Here is a 17,386-nt window from a genome sequence, read left to right on the forward strand (position 1 = left end):
AGTATTCTTGCCTGGAGAATCCCATGGACAGAGGAGCCTGGTGGGCTACATTCCCTGGGGTGGCAAAAGAGTCGGACACGGCTTAGTGACTAAACAACAACAGCAGTGTAGCTATTAACACTGGGTATCTGATATTAACAAATGATGAAATATTTGTTAAAGTTCAAAGTAAACTTTTGTTTACTTTGAAAGATTGAGGAATGAGGTGGCGAGTTGATTGGTTATTTGCAGAACTGCCACATAAGCCATACCCACATTGATATGTCAAATATCATTTTAGAATGTTTAATGACAATAGCTAAACTTCGTTGAGCACTTATTACATGCCTGGTGTGTGTAAAGAACTATCTTAAGAATTTTTTCATTGTGTACAACTACAAGTTTTATTTGCATCTTACAAATGAGGTAACCAAAGTTTAGAAGTTTAAATGACTTGCCCAGGGTCACTTGGCTATTACATAACAGAGCCAAGAACTCAAACACAGATCTAACTTTGAAACCCTATGTCTCAACACTTTTGCTGTACTTCATTTCTGAGGCAGAATTCTGGGTTGGCCATTGCTTTCATCACATGGGTCCCTGAGGAAGTAGAATACATTTATAAAGTGCTGAAAGAAAAGAATGGTTGTTTTAAAATCCTTTTTCTCAAAATAAATAAATAAATAAAATTCTTTTGCTCTCTTTTGTTGAAATTCCATCATTTCTATTGACCCACCTTCAAGTTCACTGACTCTCTGCTCTGTCATTTTTGTCTATGGTTCTGTATGTAATGTGTCTTTTTCTTCTGGCTTCTTAAATGATTTTCTTTTCATCACTGGTCTTCAGTGATTTGATTATGATGTGCCTTGATGGGTTTTTAAAAAAAATACTTATTCTGCTTGGGGTTTGCTGAGCTTCATGGATATGTGAGTTTATAGATTTTATCAAATGTGGACATTTCCAGCCATTATTTTTTCTTGTATTTTCCATGTCCAACCCTTTCTTTTCTCTCCTTCTGAGACTGTAATTACATATATCCCACAGGTTATTGAGGCCCAGTTCAATTATTTTTAGCCTTTTTTTCTTTATGCACAATATTGGATATTTTCCTCTAATAGTCTGTAAATTCACTGATATTTTCTTCTGCAGTATCTAATATGTTGTTAATCTCATATAGTATATTTTACATTTGAAATATTGTACTTTTCATTCTAGAAATTTCACTGGAGTCTGTCATGCTTTTCTTCCATCTTCTTGAACATACGAGGCATATTTATCAGAACTTTTAATGTCCTCTTCTGCAGATTTCACTCTCTCTGTTATTCCTGGGTCTGATTGTTTTGATTGATTTTACTCCTAGTTGTCAGCGTATTTTTCTGCTTCTTTGAGTGACTGGTAGTTTTTTAATTAGATGCCAAACATTGTGAATTTTACATTCAGGGGTACTAGGTTTGGTGGGGTTTTCCTTTAAGATGTACTTTGTGTTGGCTATAGGTAAGTTACCTGGAATCAGTCAGATCCTTTTGAGGCTGGGTTTTGCATCTGTTAAGGCTATCAGAGAAACCTTTAGTCTAAGGCTAATTTATCCCCACTGCTAAAGCATTACAGTTCTGAGAACTCTACCCAGTGCCACAAGTATTACAAGGTCTTTCTGCTGTACCTGGTGGGAATGTGGTTCTTTCCCTGGCCTTCATTAGTAGTTTTTTCTCATTAGGCACAGGTCACCTCTCAGCCAAAGACTCAAAGATCCCCTCTGTAGATCTCCACAACATGTGCCTCTCTCCTTACCAGTGCCCTGAGCCACAGATTCTGTCTGCCTTGACCTTCCTGAGCTCTGCTCTGTTGCTCCTCAACACAGCAGGATCACTGGGCTCTTCCAGGTCCCCACTCCTGCACTGCTGGCTGGACACTGCCCGTCGGCACTAAGCTGGAGTACTTGGAGGGCTCATGTCACTTACTTCCCTTCTGTCAGGGATCACAGTGCTGCGCTGGCTGCAATGTCTGAACATGGTTGTTTTGTTTATTTGATCGCGTTTCTAGTTATCCAAGGTGGGAGAGTAAATCCAGTCCCTGATATTCCATCATAAATGGAAGCAGGGGTCTGTGGTTTGTCTTTAAGTTCTTCTTTCACAGTGGAAACTTACCGAATAATTTCAAATCCAGTGCCATATATGAATAGTATTATATTAAAGGAGCTGTGGACTAAGAATCAAAATCAGGGTCCTAATCCTCATTCAGTTGTTTAACTTCCTGCTTCCCATAATATATTCTGTGACCTCCTACCCAATCTAGAGCAATTCATTTCTTAGTTTAATTCATATCTGTAGAAAGAGGGTTATGAATGTTCTTTATATCATGCTGAGGTGCTATAAAGCGAGAACATAAGCAAATGTGTTGGTTGGCTTGGTTGAGCTGTTTTCAAACAGAAGCTGGCTTATTGTCACTCACCAGTCTTCATTGTTAACATTTCATGTTAGGCACCATACTGGACATACCTTTTATGTGCATTAGGACTCTTCATCTACCAGTCACTGGATGCTATTGATGGGAAACAAGCCAGAAGAACAAATTCTTGTTCTCCTTTAGGGGAACTTTTTGACCATGGTTGCGACTCTCTTTCCACAGGTAAGTTAGTGGAGATTTTTTTCCTACAGTTGTTTTTTGTTTGTTTGTTTTTTAATGATGGCTTAAAAAATGAAATGAACTGAGCTGTTTGGTTTGTTTTGGTTTACATTTGGGAGCAATTTTGCAAAGTGTATTTTTTTGTAAATACACTAAAAATGTATGTTCAGTAATTTATTCTTGCCTACTTTTAATGCCAAGATTATGCACCTTAAAACTCTACATTGCTAAACATTCAGTGGCAATTATTTAACTTATTTTAAATACTTAATGGTTTCTAAACCTTGTTTCTCTCAGTTTTTATGGCAGTTGGAGCTTCAATTGCTGTTCGCTTAGGAACTCACCCCGACTGGTTGTTTTTCTGCTCTTTTATTGGGATGTTCATGTTTTATTGTGCTCACTGGCAGACTTATGTTTCAGGCGTGTTGAGGTTTGGAAAGTAAGTATGTATTTTAAGTTGTATATTTTAAGATATAATCAAATTCATTTTCACTGTCATACTTCATTTATTCATAATAAAGGGAACAAACTGTCAATCATGAATTTAAATTACCTTTTAATTTATTGAAGCATCCATAAATGTTATATCTTAGGTTTAGTCTTTTAGGTGTTCTTCTTGTTATAGTTACATACTTGATGATAATTTTATTTTTTCTCCCTCTCCAACTTACTAGCCCAAGTTTACATTGACAAGAGAAAAAGAAAAATAAGGGATGTGAATAAAGTAGGAAAAGAATATAAAGTACCTAAAAAAGAAGCATTTGGCTAAAAGATAAAATATTGAGATATGGAATCTAAAGGTCCTTTATGGTCAAATTTTTGTGTGTCCATAAAGGGGAACCCCTTTACAGCAGTCCCGAACAACAGTAGTCATGAGAATCTCAGCTGTGGTGTACAGTTGGTGAGATAGTGTAAAAGCATCTTGTACTATTTGCCCCTGATGCTTTATTCTTAGACACCAGGAAACAGTGCACAAGACTGGAACTCTGTTCTCTCTCTTTCTCATCAGCTGCCTCTTTGCCTGACCCTTTAGTAGCCATCTCCCTTTGGCTCATTCTCAGCTTTGGCTTCCCCTGTCTTCAGATTCTTTCCTGCAGCACTTTAGTGCTTCCTGGGAGAAGCAGTAGCTCTGGAAAAAAAAAAAAAAACTTCTGATAATGATAACTGAAAGGAGAAGCTCAAAACAATGGATCATTTAACAGAGTGAAAGCCACTGGCAGTTTTTCACATTGACTTTAAATTACAGAATAGTCACAGCTGTCAGCTGTTGAGCACTTGTGTGGTTCTGGTGGTGTACTCAGTGCTTTACATGCCTTTTCTCATTTATTCCTCACATTAACCCTGTTGAGGGTATTACTGCGACTGTACCAGTGAGGCGGAGAAGTTCTGTAACTTCCTTATACTTCTAAAAAAGTGTGGAGCCAGGGTTAAACTCAACTCTCCAAACCCCACACTCTTAACGACTGTTGTTCAGTAGCAGCAGTTATTTAATGACTTAGACTTTACCTCTTTGACTTTTACTTCATTAAAAATCTTTCTGAAATGAATTATTTTACATTCCTGGCCTAGTTGTACACTTTATACTCATTTACTGTTGACTGAGAGTGTCAGTTGAGTGTCAGTTGACTGAGTGTGCCTAGAATTGGACATAGAAAGATGAGTCACTTGTGGGTGGGATATGCCAGACAGATTGGGGCAAAAGCATTGTAGGCAGGAGGATGAGGAACAGAAGTACTCAGAACATTAGGGAAGTGGTTGCTGTGGTTGAGCACCAGACATGTGAAGGACTGGAGGAGATCTTGCACTGCCCAGGGTTTGAAGCATGTAAAATGCTTACTCTCTGTGGCACAGATCCTCCTCTGTATGGTTTCACTTTATCAAAGTAAAAGCATCATTGAGCATTGAGTAGGATACACATGGATGGTCCAGCTTAACACTATAAGAAGGATCTATATGTGGGACATCAGCCAAGCTTCTGTAAATACTTCCAAAGTCAGTCAGTATCAACTGTCAATTGGCTAGGATGGATGTCCTGAAAAATCTGTCAATAAACAATAATAAATTTCCAAAAAAATTTAGTCATTTATATAGTTTATCCTTAAAAGAGGAAGAATGACGCTTTCTGTGGTATGAATGATGCATGTGTGAAACCAAGGTTCCTAGCTCAATCCCTGTATATGTCATTTAGTTACTGAAAGTTTGTCCTGTAATTTCTGTCAGCTTTCCTAGTTGCTTCTGGTCACTAGTCATACCCTGGAAAAATTATAGATTAACTTAATGGAATTCTGTACTGTTACTTGAAAAAGAGTACAAAATCCTGATAATAAATCATAGGTGTAGGGGAAAGAATGTTGGCTCTGAAGTCATTTTTCTATAGCAGTATCCAGCTGTTTTCAATACAAGCGTGGAAAAATCTTTTCATTTTCTCTTTCCCAAAAGACAGGTATAATGTATATATAGCTCATAAGACTCAGATGCTCAGTAAATGTCAGTACTTCTCCTCTTTTTTCTTCACAAAATACCATACATTATATTACTTAGTTTACCTTTTTCAACTAACTTGACTATTTCTCCATGCAGTCTGGAGGCCTTGATTTGCCTATCACTGATCTTACAAATACTGGATGTCATTACATTTTCCTTTTATTTGTGCATTAATGTTCCAGTCACCTTCTCCTTCTGCTGCTGCTAAGTCACTTCAGTCGTGTCCGACTCTGTGCAACCCCATAGACGGCAGCCCACCAGGCTCCCCCGTCCCTGGGATTCTCCAGGCAAGAACATTGGAGTCGGTTGCCATTTCCTTCTCCAGTGCATGAAAGTGAAAAGTGAAAGTGAAGTCACTCAGTCGTGTCCGACCCTCAGCGACCCCATGGACTGTATCCTTCCAGGCTCCTCCATCCATGGCATTTTCCAGGCAAGAGTACTGGAGTGGGGTGCCATTGCCTTTTCCCTCTAAATGCCCTCAAAATAACTCAGCTGAGAAGTCTTTTCTTCCATAGCTGGATCTATTTTATCATCTAATCCCTACATTTTTTGTATTTGCAGAGCAGTAAGTATTCCTCTAGCAGGGCATCTAAGAGGAGATGCAAAGGAGATAGACACATAACATCTGAAGCTCAGAAAAAAATATATGGATTTGGAGAAATGGATTTAGAGGTCATTGGCATATAGATGGTAGTCTTAAGTATAGATATAATATTCAGAGAACCTAAAAAGAGAAAAGAGGAATCCTGGAAACAGTAGCATTTAAGATGTGGAAGAAGGAGCCTGGGAAGATCTTCCAGAAAGGCAGGAGAATGACGAGAGAACATGGCATAAAAACAGCAAAGCTTTTCAAGAAAGAGGGGTGTGGTCAGCGATTTAACTATTGAAAGGAGTTATGTGAGATAGTAACCAAAATGTATCCCTTTCATTCAACAAATTGAAAGTCACTGTTTACCTTAAACAGTTTTAATAGAATGAGGCCAAAAACTGGACTGTAGTGGATTATGCAGCAATATGAAGAGAGGAGGAAATTACAGATGTGGACTATTTGCTAACCTGTTTATGGAGCAAAGGAGAGAGGAATCGGTAGCTTCAGAGGATGCAGATTAGAGACTGATGTTGCTTGGTTTAATGCGTTTTTAAAAGAAGTTTATGTTTAGGGCTTCCCTGTTGGCTCAAACAGTAAATAATTGCCTGCAGTGTAGGAGACCTTGGTTTAATCCCTGGGTCAGGAAGATCCCCTGGAGACGGGAATGGCTACCCACTCCAGTATTCTTGCCTGGAGAATTCCATGGCCAGAAGAGCCTGGCAGGCTACAGTTCATAGGGTCGCAAAGAGTCAGACAAAACTGAGTGGCTAACACTTTTACAAGTATGTTTATATAGAGAGGGGAAATGTCTGTGGAAACCAAAAATTATAATGACTATCAGCAACATAATGAGAAAAACTATTGGAATTTTCCCTACTTTTTAATGAAATTGACTTGAGAGTGTTTACGAATTTGCCTTAAATCATCTGGTTGTTTTTATGTTACTATTAATTTTTCCTGATTACAAGAGTAATACATGATTATTATTAAAAATTCAAACTTTGCAGAAGTATATAAAGTAGAAGATAAAAGCTTTCTGTAATCTCAGCGGTAACTGTTACTAGCAATTGTATATATGCTATACAAGTTTTTTACCTATATGTGAGCACATTGTTCCTGTAGGCTTTTTCACTTAACAGTGTAGTTAATTGATGACTCAGTGATGGAACTAAAGGTAAAAATAAACTAAGCCTATGTAGATTTTTACATCTTTGATTTCAATATATGGTTAATGAACCTTCATATTCAGGGATTTGATTTACAAACCTCTATTCTTTATCTTTCCTTTTTAGAGTGGATGTAACTGAAATTCAGATAGCTTTAGTGATCATCTTTGTGTTATCTACATTTGGAGGAGCAACAATGTGGGACTACACGGTAAATCTAAGTGTTTAAATTTATATTTAAGTACTTTTTTTTAAACATTTGGGGAAAATATTGTATTGTTAATTTTCTTCAGATATTCTTAGAGCTACATTTAATATTCATTACATTTCTTAACCTTTTTTCTTCATTTTATAATTTTACTATTCTATATACCTTATTACAGCATGACTATACTACCCTATTCATGAATGTACTACCACATAAAAGAAAACGACTCCATTTCCCAAATACACAATTAGACTCACTAGTTGAACTACCTTTTCAGGCCAAAATTTATTTCATAAAATAGATTTATAAAAAGTAAATTCAGTCAAACACTTTATGTTTGAAACTTGCCCCTCAATATTAGGAAAGATGCTAACTTGTATTTTTTATAATTTACTATGAGTGAAGTTTCTCATGTTGAATGTTTTTTTATTTTCTGCTTGGTTGGAGACCTCAGATAAAAGCTGACTCTCAAGGAGGCCACTGTTACAAATTCATGCTTTCCACAGGAAGGAAATTTATGAAGAAAAATTATTTTCTCACTACAACCTAAGTTTACACTATTGGCTGACTCAAAACTTCATGCCCGTCGAGTTAAGAAGAATAATAAGGATAATATCAGCTGTCAACAACTAATGCTTATTCAATACTTACTATGTTCTTAAATATTTTACTGTCACTCTTTTCATCTGACCCCCAGAACAACTCTATGAAGTAGATACTGTCATTTTTCTGATTTATTAATAAGTCTTAGAATGATTAAGTAATTTGTACAAGGACACATAGCTAGTAAGTACTGGAGCTAGAAATTAAACAGACTAATTCCAGACTCTGTTTTTAATCACAAAGCAATATACCCCTGGTAATACAAACAGTAAGAAATACAAAGCTAAACATATTCTTACCATAGGATCTAGTGACTATGCTCTTTAGTATTTACCCAAATACATTAAAAATTATGTCTATGCAGAGAATTCCCTGGTGGTCCAGTGGTTAGGATTCACTTTCACTGCTGTGGGCCGGGGATCAATCCCTGGGCAGCGAACTAAGATCCCACAAGCCACATGGCATAGCCAGAAAAAAATTATGTCTATACAAAAAACTGATTATGGATATTTATTGCAGCTTTATTCATAATTACCAGAACTTGGAAGCAAGTAAATGGATTAACTATGGTACATCTAGGCAATGGAATATTATTCAGTGTTAAAAAGAAAGAGCTATCAAACCATGAAGAGACATGGAGGAAACCTAAATGCATATTATTTAGTGAAAGAATCTAGTCTGAAAAGGCTCCATGTTGTATGATCCCAATTATATGATATTTTAGAAAAGGCAAAATGATGAAAACACTGAAAAGATCTGCTATTGCCAGAGGTTATGGGGTTAAGGAAGGATGAATATTTTAAGGGACGTGAACCCATTCTGTGTGATACTATAATGGTGAATACCTGTCCACCTGTCATTATACATTTGTCATTTATACATTATGCATTATCACAGAATGTACAACACCAAGAGCAAACCATGATATAAACTAGGGTGATTATAAGCGATAATGATGTCGGGGTCAGTTCATGGATTGTAACACATGGATTGTATCGCTCTGGTGGAGAATGTTGATAGTAGGGAAGCATGTGTGAGGGCAGGGAGTATATGGGAACTCTGTGTACTTTCCGTACAGTTGCTTTGATCCTAAAACTGCTTTAAAAATTATATCTATTTTTAAAAACTGTAAGAAATTTCTCTGTGTCATTTAGTTTCAGAATTGCCAATTGTAATTCATATTACTAGGCTCAGAAATAGACTTTGAGCATATTTTTAAGTAGTGGAACATTCTCTGTGATATTCACATTCCTTCTTATCATGTAAGAATAAATAATAGAATCAAGGATGTGCTACATAGGCCTCTAAAATATGTAGATGTGTCTTTCGTGGTAGCTGCTCTGCCAATACCCATTAGAAGGTAAATGTGGACTTACAGGCAGTTAGGCAACTCTGGTCATTGTCAGATGTGGTTGTTTTAGTTTGGAATTCTGATTTAATTATACTGTGGAAGAATTTAATCTTAAAATCATTTCATTCAATATTTTGGCAATACCATAGGAAGAAAGCATACCTATTTATTCTCATCAATAAGAATACTTGTTTTAGATATAGATTTTCTAAATTGAATTATTAATCTGTAGTTTTCACAAATTTTGGTACAGTATTTCAAAGTATATTTTCAAACACAATAGCCTATAGCTTTTGGCAATTCATTGTTACTGTTTTTTAAATCCTTTGCTGCCTTTGGAAGTTTTCTTGAACAGCAATTGACCAACAGGTAAATATATATTGCTAAAGAGATTTAATCCTGGATGTTAACTACACAAAATTTTTGCATGCACACACATGGTGATATTTGTCACATTTGTGATACAGATCACAGATCACAGTGTCTGACTCCTAAGATGCTGCCTTTTAGAGGTACTAGAGTCAAGTGAACATCCTTTTTCATGTTTCCTCTAAGTCAGATGAAGGCTTGTGAGATGAAATGCTTCATCACAGTTATTTAAGAAGATTTAGCTAAATTTGGTGCATTCATTTAAGAGATAAAACCATTAGAAGAAAAATTAACACTTCAGATTACATTCCAGAAGTTAAGGTTTGATTATAAGAAAATGGGTAGCTTATTATATAGGGTTCTATCGTAATGTTTCTTTACTGTTTAATAGGAAAATAAATTTTGTTTTCTTAATGAAGTGTTTCTTTCCTCTACCCTAAAGATACCCATCCTAGAAATAAAATTGAAGATCTTACCAGTTCTTGGAGTAGTAGGTGGAGCAATATTTTCCTGTTCAAATTATTTCCATGTTATCCTCCATGGTGGTGTTGGCAAGAATGGATCCACTATAGCAGTAAGACATTAATTTCATCATCATTCAGTATTAATTTTATGATACATTTTCTTAACACCCAGCTATAGAGATACTAAAAATATGATGAATTTTAAAAATAGGGAAGGAAACTAAATATCTTAAAAGAATCCTTTTTAGGCACATAATACAAAAAGGCATTTTTGAAACAGTTCAGACTGATTTTACAGCATTTTTCCTCTTTCTATACAGCCTTTCTTCGAGCAGGCTTTGGTGACATTCCACGTAATCGTCTGCTGTTTATTGTACATAATTAAGAGCTGCCATTTGTTTTCTTCCTTGTTGTGCCTGGCCCTGATATAGGAGAGGAGGAGGCAAGAGTGAGTTCCTGACTGAATGTCAGGAAAGCAGTCCAAAGTCATGGTTTCACATATGGGACAATTTATTATGCATGAAGTAAATTTAATTGAAATTTCATCACTGAAATATAGTTTTAAAACTACCCTAATATTTTAAAAGGTAAAAACTTCAGCCTCAGTTCTTGAGTGGGTACACCTTGCATTTGTTGTGTTATTTACACTTTGCTCATCTATAATTCTTCTGTATTTATTCATATTTGTTTTTAAAAAAAAACTCCTTCAGTACTTTTGCAGAGAAAAGAGGCAGAAAGAATTCTGCTCAGTTTTTAAACAAATATAATATCTATGTTTTTTTTTAAAAATGTCATCTTCAAGGTAGTTGAACATTATGAACTTATTCCAGTGATGCCATCTTCTATCAAAACATAGCTGGAATGCCTTTAAGCTGTAGTTCATTCTCTTTAATTTGCTGTAGTTCAGAATTTCTGTCCTGTAAGGATGGGTTTGATTTTGAGAAAAATCAAAGTCACTTGAAGCCAGACCTAATAAATAAGAGGAGTAAAAACCTGAAATATAGCATTTTTACTTAAAAAAAAACACCTCATTCTTTTAAATGACATATACTGGCTCTTAAAACAATTTGAAAGGAATCATAATTCATATATTATTGACATTTATGAATATATTTTATATACATAATTCAAAGGCAAAGTATAGAACTCAGATACATAAGTTCTGATATATTTGGAAAGTTAATTGGTTGTTTTTTGAGGTGTTTTGTCAGTTGACTTCAGAATTGTTTTAGAAATGTTAGAATACTCTGCATAAAGGGCTTAAGAGTACTTGTTGCTTGACCATGGATGATAAAATACAGCACTAGCTGGAAAGTGAGTTCCACTAAAAATGATAAACTTAGCGAGGATCAATGTCCATTTTAGAGAATATTTTACTAAGAAATAATTGATTAAATATTTGAAGGGAGACAAGAAATCAAACACTATTTCTAAGAAGTGGTTGATTTCAAATTCTTGAACCAGTGGTTTTTCAGTGTTTTTTTTTAGCAGCAGATTTCCCTGAATAAAATTAACAGATAAAAGCACCATTTTAAGGGCTTCCCCTGGTGGCTCAGTGGTAAAGAATCTGCTGCCAATGCAGGAGACACAGGTTCGATCCCTGGTCCAGGAAGATCCCATGTGCTGAAGTACAGCTAAGTCCGTGTGCCACAACAATTGACCCTGTGCTCTAGAGCATGGGAGCTACAACTACTGAAGCCCACATTCTAGAGCCCGTGCTCTGCAACAGGAGAAGCCACCACAATGAGAAGCCTGTACACCCCAGCTAGATAGTAGCCCCCACTCCCCGCAACCAGAGAAAAGCCCACACAGCAACAAAGAACCCAGCACAGTCAATGATTTTAAAGCAGCATTTTAGTAGCATAAATATTTATAACATTACTATATAGTGTTTTATTGACATGACTTTAAAATATTCATAACAGTGTAAGTTCTAACTTATTACATATAAACTTAATAAAGAATAAGGCAGTTTTAACAGATACATTTAAATTGATGGTTATGTATTTAGTAAGCCTTAATATCAAATTTATTACAGTATTTTGTTCAGAATAAGCAATCCTGACAGAATCCCGATTCATATAGATAAAAATATAATGGGTTCAGTTGTACAGTGCTACATAAGAGGGCACTTGTGGTCTAAATGTAAAAGGCTGGGCAGGGTGGGATGTTGGTATAGTGAGTGACTAGAATTAAAGTCCTCCTAATCAATGATTAAGATATTGTATAAAAGTGGCAGGTTAAGCTTTATTTCAGTATCTCACAAAAATATGTTAACTTGGCAACTGGACTGTTGATGGGCTTTCACATGGTAAAATTTAGTGTAAGATAAATGATGTCATTTTTTTAGTGATTATTAGCTTAAAATGTATATTCATATAAAATTGGAATGAAACATCTGTAGCACTGTATTACCTCTTTGTAACCCTTGGTAGGGTTCTGTAGAAGTTTGAAAAGCACAGCTAAGGTCTATATACTCCTTTAGGCCATATACCATCATACTCTTCTCTAGGTCTCTAGTTCCTAACACAAAGTAGATGCTTAGAAAATATTCGCAGTGTAATAAATGCATTGTTAAAATGTGGTGCTGATTTTCTGCTTTATCCCTTAGGGTACCAGTGTCTTATCACCTGGACTCCACATAGGAATAATTATTATACTGGCAATAATGATTTATAAAAAGTCAGCAACTAATTTGTTTGAAAAGCATCCTTGTCTTTATACCCTAATGTTTGGATGTGTCTTTGCTAAAGTCTCACAGAAATTGGTGGTAAGAAATTCTTTTATTATTCATGGTATAAATAATGTATTTGTTCCTCAAATACAAAACTGGAAACTCTTTCATATAATGGGTAGGTTTTTTGTGGTGTTATCACAATAAATAGTTAGCTATTTGTGCTCCAAGTAATACTGTAAATGAACGTTTTATTCAGAGACAAGACTCCTTAGTGTAAGTTCTCTTTTTTGTTTTAACAATTATTATCAGTTATAACCTTTTGATATCAAGGAATTTAAATATTGGAAACTTTAACAAGCTACCTGTCCTGAATTTGAGAGATTTTAGATTCAATATTCCCATATCAAATGTGAGATTAAATGGTCTCTTTGGTGGTGGTGGTGGTAATGGTTTAGTTGCTAAGTTGTGTCCAACTCTTGTTGATACCATGGACTGTAGTCTGCCAGGCTCCCCTCTGTCCCTGAAATTTCCCAGGGAAGAATACTGGAGTGGGTAGCCATTCCTTTTCCAGGGGATCTTTCAGACCCAGGAATCAAACCTAGGTCTCCTGCATGGCAGGCAGATTCTTTACTGACTGAGCTATGAGGGCAGCCCAAATGGCCTTTTTATCCTTATCTTAACAGTAAATTAAAGATTTAGTTATTTCTATCCTGAAAATAAAACATTTAAAATAGTGAAATTCTTTTGTTTACTTTTTTATAGATAGCTCACATGACCAAAAGTGAACTGTATCTTCAAGACACTGTCTTTATTGGCCCAGGTCTTTTATTTTTAGACCAGTACTTTAATAATTTTGTAGACGAATATATTGTTCTATGGATAGCAATGGTAAGTACCTTTTTGCTAAGATTTTTTATTTATTTTCAACAAATGTCAGATAATACTATGCTTAAGAGTCATTTCAGTGAGGTATTAGGTAGCCCTGACTTTCTAATCTGTTAAGCATTTCTGAACATTTAAAATTATTTCTTTAAAGTTCCTTTTATATGTTTGAATATGGCCCACATATACATCAAGATACAGTTCCAACAATGTAAATCCTTAAAAACAAAACTGTGTGCCTTAAAAAAATATAGTACCAGAAAACAGTACAAGTGGCCTGAGGTGACCTCTAAAAATGGTATACTATTCACTCAACCCAGAAAACCCCACAAAATCATGCAGATCAAGAGGTTCAAATCTTCGTGTTCACTTTAAGAACACTCGTGAAACTGCCCAGGCCATAAAGGGTATGCATATCCGACAAGCCACCAAGTATCTGACGGATGTCACTTTAAAGAGGCAATGTGTGCCATTCCGTCGTTACAATGGTGGAGTTGGTAGGTTTGTACAGGCCAAACAGTGGGGCTGGATTCAGGGTTGGTGGCCAAAAAGAGTGGTGAATCTTTACTGCACATGCTTAAAAATGCAGAGAGTAATAATGCTGAACTTAAGGGCTTAGATGTAGATTCTCTGGTCATTGAGCACATCCAGGTGAACAAAGTCCCCAAGATGCAGCGCAGGACTTAAAAGAGCTCACGATTGTATCAATCCCTACATGAGCTCTCCCTGCCACACTGAGATGATCCTTACTGAAAAAGAATAGATTGTTCCTAGACCAGAAGAGGAAGCTGCACAGGAGAAAAAGATATCCCAGAAGAAACTGAAGAAACAAAAACTTATGGCCTGGGAATAACTGCCGCAAAAAATAAACGCAAATAAAAGTTAAAAAAAAAGTACAAAATTGTCAAAAATCACTTCACTCTCTGGCAAAGCTTTACAAACATGAATTAGTGTCTTATTTAGTCCAGGTTATTAGAATTACTCTGAACTTACAGCAGATAACAGGTAAATTAAATGGAATTTGGGTTAGCAGAGGGCACTACTTCATCAAGAAATGTAAGCTAATACTGAGGAAACAGAACAGATGGTACAACCAAGTACAGGATTCCAGGACCATTTGTGCTAGAAGTAAACAACCATATATATGTGTATGGCCCTTGAGGATAGTGCAAAATTTATATTAATAATGATGATTCTTATCAAGCAAATTCAATTCTCATAGCTTGCATCCTGCTTAAAAAAGTGATACAGATAATACATAATTTCTATTTAAAAATTATAAAATATAGGATTATGGTGCGTAAGAAAGCAGCTTTAGCCATCTAAGGAAAAGAAAATCATTGTTTCTAACATTTTAATCACAAAGAAGGCAATTTTAACATTTTAAAAATTTTTCTGAGACATTTATGGCTAGGCTTCAACTAGTGCTATTTCTGGACAATTTTGCCTCATTTTTCCTCACCTCCAGACCTCACTAGACTTCACCAAATTGTTAGAGATATACAAAAATTAATATTAAAGTGAGCTAAAAGAAACATTGAACCTTTTGATAATTTGAATGATCTCACACTATTTACTAGAGACAGGTGTTTTTTAAAACCTATCTGTTCTGTGCATGGATCAATGGGGTACATGTGATCATCCTTTATTCTAGGTTTTATAGTATACTTTTTTGGAGTAAATTAATAATATTTATTCAGAAGTCTTCCATTCTTCAAATAGTGGTGAGATATAAATCTTAATCCTTGAAAGGTTCTCAGGCAATATTCTAAAAGATGTTTGAAAGAATTATTTCTTTAAAATTACTATCCACTATAAATATTATTAGTGCTACAAAATAATCTAAATTTAAGAAATAGGGGGTGATTTTTCAAAGTATCTGAAAATTCAATGTAGGGTTCCTTTTGGTGAACTTAAATAAGTATTACCAAATAGAATGAGTGTAATTAAAATATCAGGTGTTAAAAATTCAAGCACCTAACTTGTAATGAGTGAGTTGGCCTGGTTTTACATCAGTGGTGGAGATTATGCTAAGGAAGTTTAATTCAGTTTAATTGTGGTTAACAAAGTGTTAACCACAGTTAAAAACAAGCAAACACCGGGTGGACCAAAACCAACATATTGTGTCCTTTGGCATCCTTAAGAGAAAAGGTTCTTGCTTCAGAGAGAGAAAAGTCAGATGGAGTTTTTCAAGTAAATAAGATTTTCCTCTTATCAGTGAGAATATTCTCCCAACAGAGCCACGAGGCTCCTTTCTATGAAAGGAAGCATTTGCCCCCAGTCTCTGGGAAAGTTCTTAAATAGTGTGCCTTCCTCCTTAATTTTGTAAAGAACACAATTTTTGTATGCCTTCCCTCAACTATGGTGTCTTTTCCAGGCCTTTACTGTCTTACAACTACTTTCACAGGAATAAGAACAGTATATGATGGAGTGATTTCAATTTTAATGACTGACAGCCCCTTCTAGTAGAAAACTGGTGGCTTTGTTGCACAGCAGAAAACTGAAAGAATGTGGAGTCAGAAGACTTGAGTTCTGTTGTTTTTCAGCTTTTGTAATTTAGTTAAGACCTTTTATCACTCTGAGCTCAGTTTCTGAATCTGTGAAATACCCTGCATATTCCAGAGGACTACAGTGAAAGCCAAATACAAACTATAAAATGTAATATTTTTGATGAAGAATTTTTGGCTAAGGTTTGAGATTAGGGGATGGAGGACAGAAAAAAATAGCTGCTACTTCAGAAAAGATAGACCATAATCCATTTTATATTTTCTTTTTTTGTTTCTAAAGGTCATTTCTTCACTTGATATGATGAGGTACTTTAGTGCTTTGTGCCTGCAAATTTCAAGACACCTTCATCTAAGTATCTTCAAGACTTCATGTCATCAAGCACCTGAACAGGTTCACAAGCATATTGACTAATATCCCAAGGAAAAGAGGAGAAGCAGTTAGGGGAACCTATGAGTGAAGGAATCCCTCTTTGCAGGAGGCTAGTATATTATCAAATAAGGTTATATTTTAATATAAAAATTAAGTCCTATAGATCCATTGTATCTTAGTTGCAAAGCCCTCATTATCAACATTTCTTATCAAGGTATTATCAGAGTAATACAACCTATAAATTAATTCTAAACAAAACCAAAGAAGGAAATTTCAATTTTCTAAGTATAAGAAAGTGAACCACTACAGTTCTAAAGAGCAATCTGTTTGTCTCAGAAATCCTTATCAGACAGTTGGGGTTTTCTCTGCCAAAGGATTACATAAAAATTCAGGACAGAGGATTTTAGCCATCTTGAGGGAGATGGTTACTTTGATTGCTAAGAATTGATAAATGAATTCATAATATTGCATAAGTGCATAGACTTGTAATTGAGTCAAATGTAAGCATCTTTACAGTGAGAGCCAATTATTCCTTGATATTCTAAGTTTCATTGTCACAAAAAAGTGGATATTAAACATTTCCATTTGTGAAAAATAAAAACAGTAGCCTAAGCACAATTGACATGTAAGAAAATCAGTAATTTATGAAACCATGACAAAAGTATCTTTCCTTTAGAATATCAGCTAAAGCTACTTAAAGTACACTTTCACTCAAGATAAAATGGGGATAAAATAAGTATCTTTTATTCAGTCACTAAGTACATTAAATATTGATTCTTATCTTTCCACTCTCAAAATGTTTCTATTGCTCATTATGAATAATAGAACTGTCATATGGTTCTTTGGTAACCCAGATCCTCAATTCTCATCTTACCTGTTTGTAATTTTTATCTAACAGTTCTGTAGACCATAAGCCATATGTTGAAAACATTTCTTTAAAAAAGAAATAATGAACATGTACTGTATCTTAAGCAAGAAAAAGGCATGTTGTAAAAAGAGCAAAAGTTGATATTCCTTAAAAGGAAATATGTTAAGTACAATGAATATACTCTGGAGTACTTATTTTGCTTCTAAAATAATTGGTAAAAATTCAGTACGAACAGCTTAATTTGAAT

The 17,386-nt window shown here is 35.2% G+C and overlaps 1 protein-coding gene across 2 annotated transcripts in view; it reads left to right on the forward strand.

Moving 5' to 3' along the window:
• The window catches only part of CHPT1 (choline phosphotransferase 1), a 29,764-nt gene that overhangs the window by 10,966 nt on the left and 1,412 nt on the right, over positions 1-17,386 (forward strand). The window contains exons 2-8 of one of the 2 annotated variants that reach the window (XR_011566658.1): positions 2,457-2,604; positions 2,899-3,040; positions 6,967-7,051; positions 9,814-9,945; positions 12,447-12,605; positions 13,275-13,400; positions 16,182-16,380. Coding sequence is in view for 1 of the 2 variants with exons in the window: in XM_019959886.2 (XP_019815445.2) it covers positions 2,457-2,604; positions 2,899-3,040; positions 6,967-7,051; positions 9,814-9,945; positions 12,447-12,605; positions 13,275-13,400; positions 16,182-16,292 (903 nt within the window). In the remaining variant the exon portion in view is untranslated. The remainder of the gene's footprint in view (positions 1-2,456; positions 2,605-2,898; positions 3,041-6,966; positions 7,052-9,813; positions 9,946-12,446; positions 12,606-13,274; positions 13,401-16,181; positions 16,381-17,386) is intronic. The other variant, XM_019959886.2, reaches the window with a different exon arrangement.

This window comes from Bos indicus, chromosome 5, assembly GCF_029378745.1.
Source record: "Bos indicus isolate NIAB-ARS_2022 breed Sahiwal x Tharparkar chromosome 5, NIAB-ARS_B.indTharparkar_mat_pri_1.0, whole genome shotgun sequence".
Taxonomy (NCBI): domain Eukaryota; kingdom Metazoa; phylum Chordata; class Mammalia; order Artiodactyla; family Bovidae; genus Bos; species Bos indicus.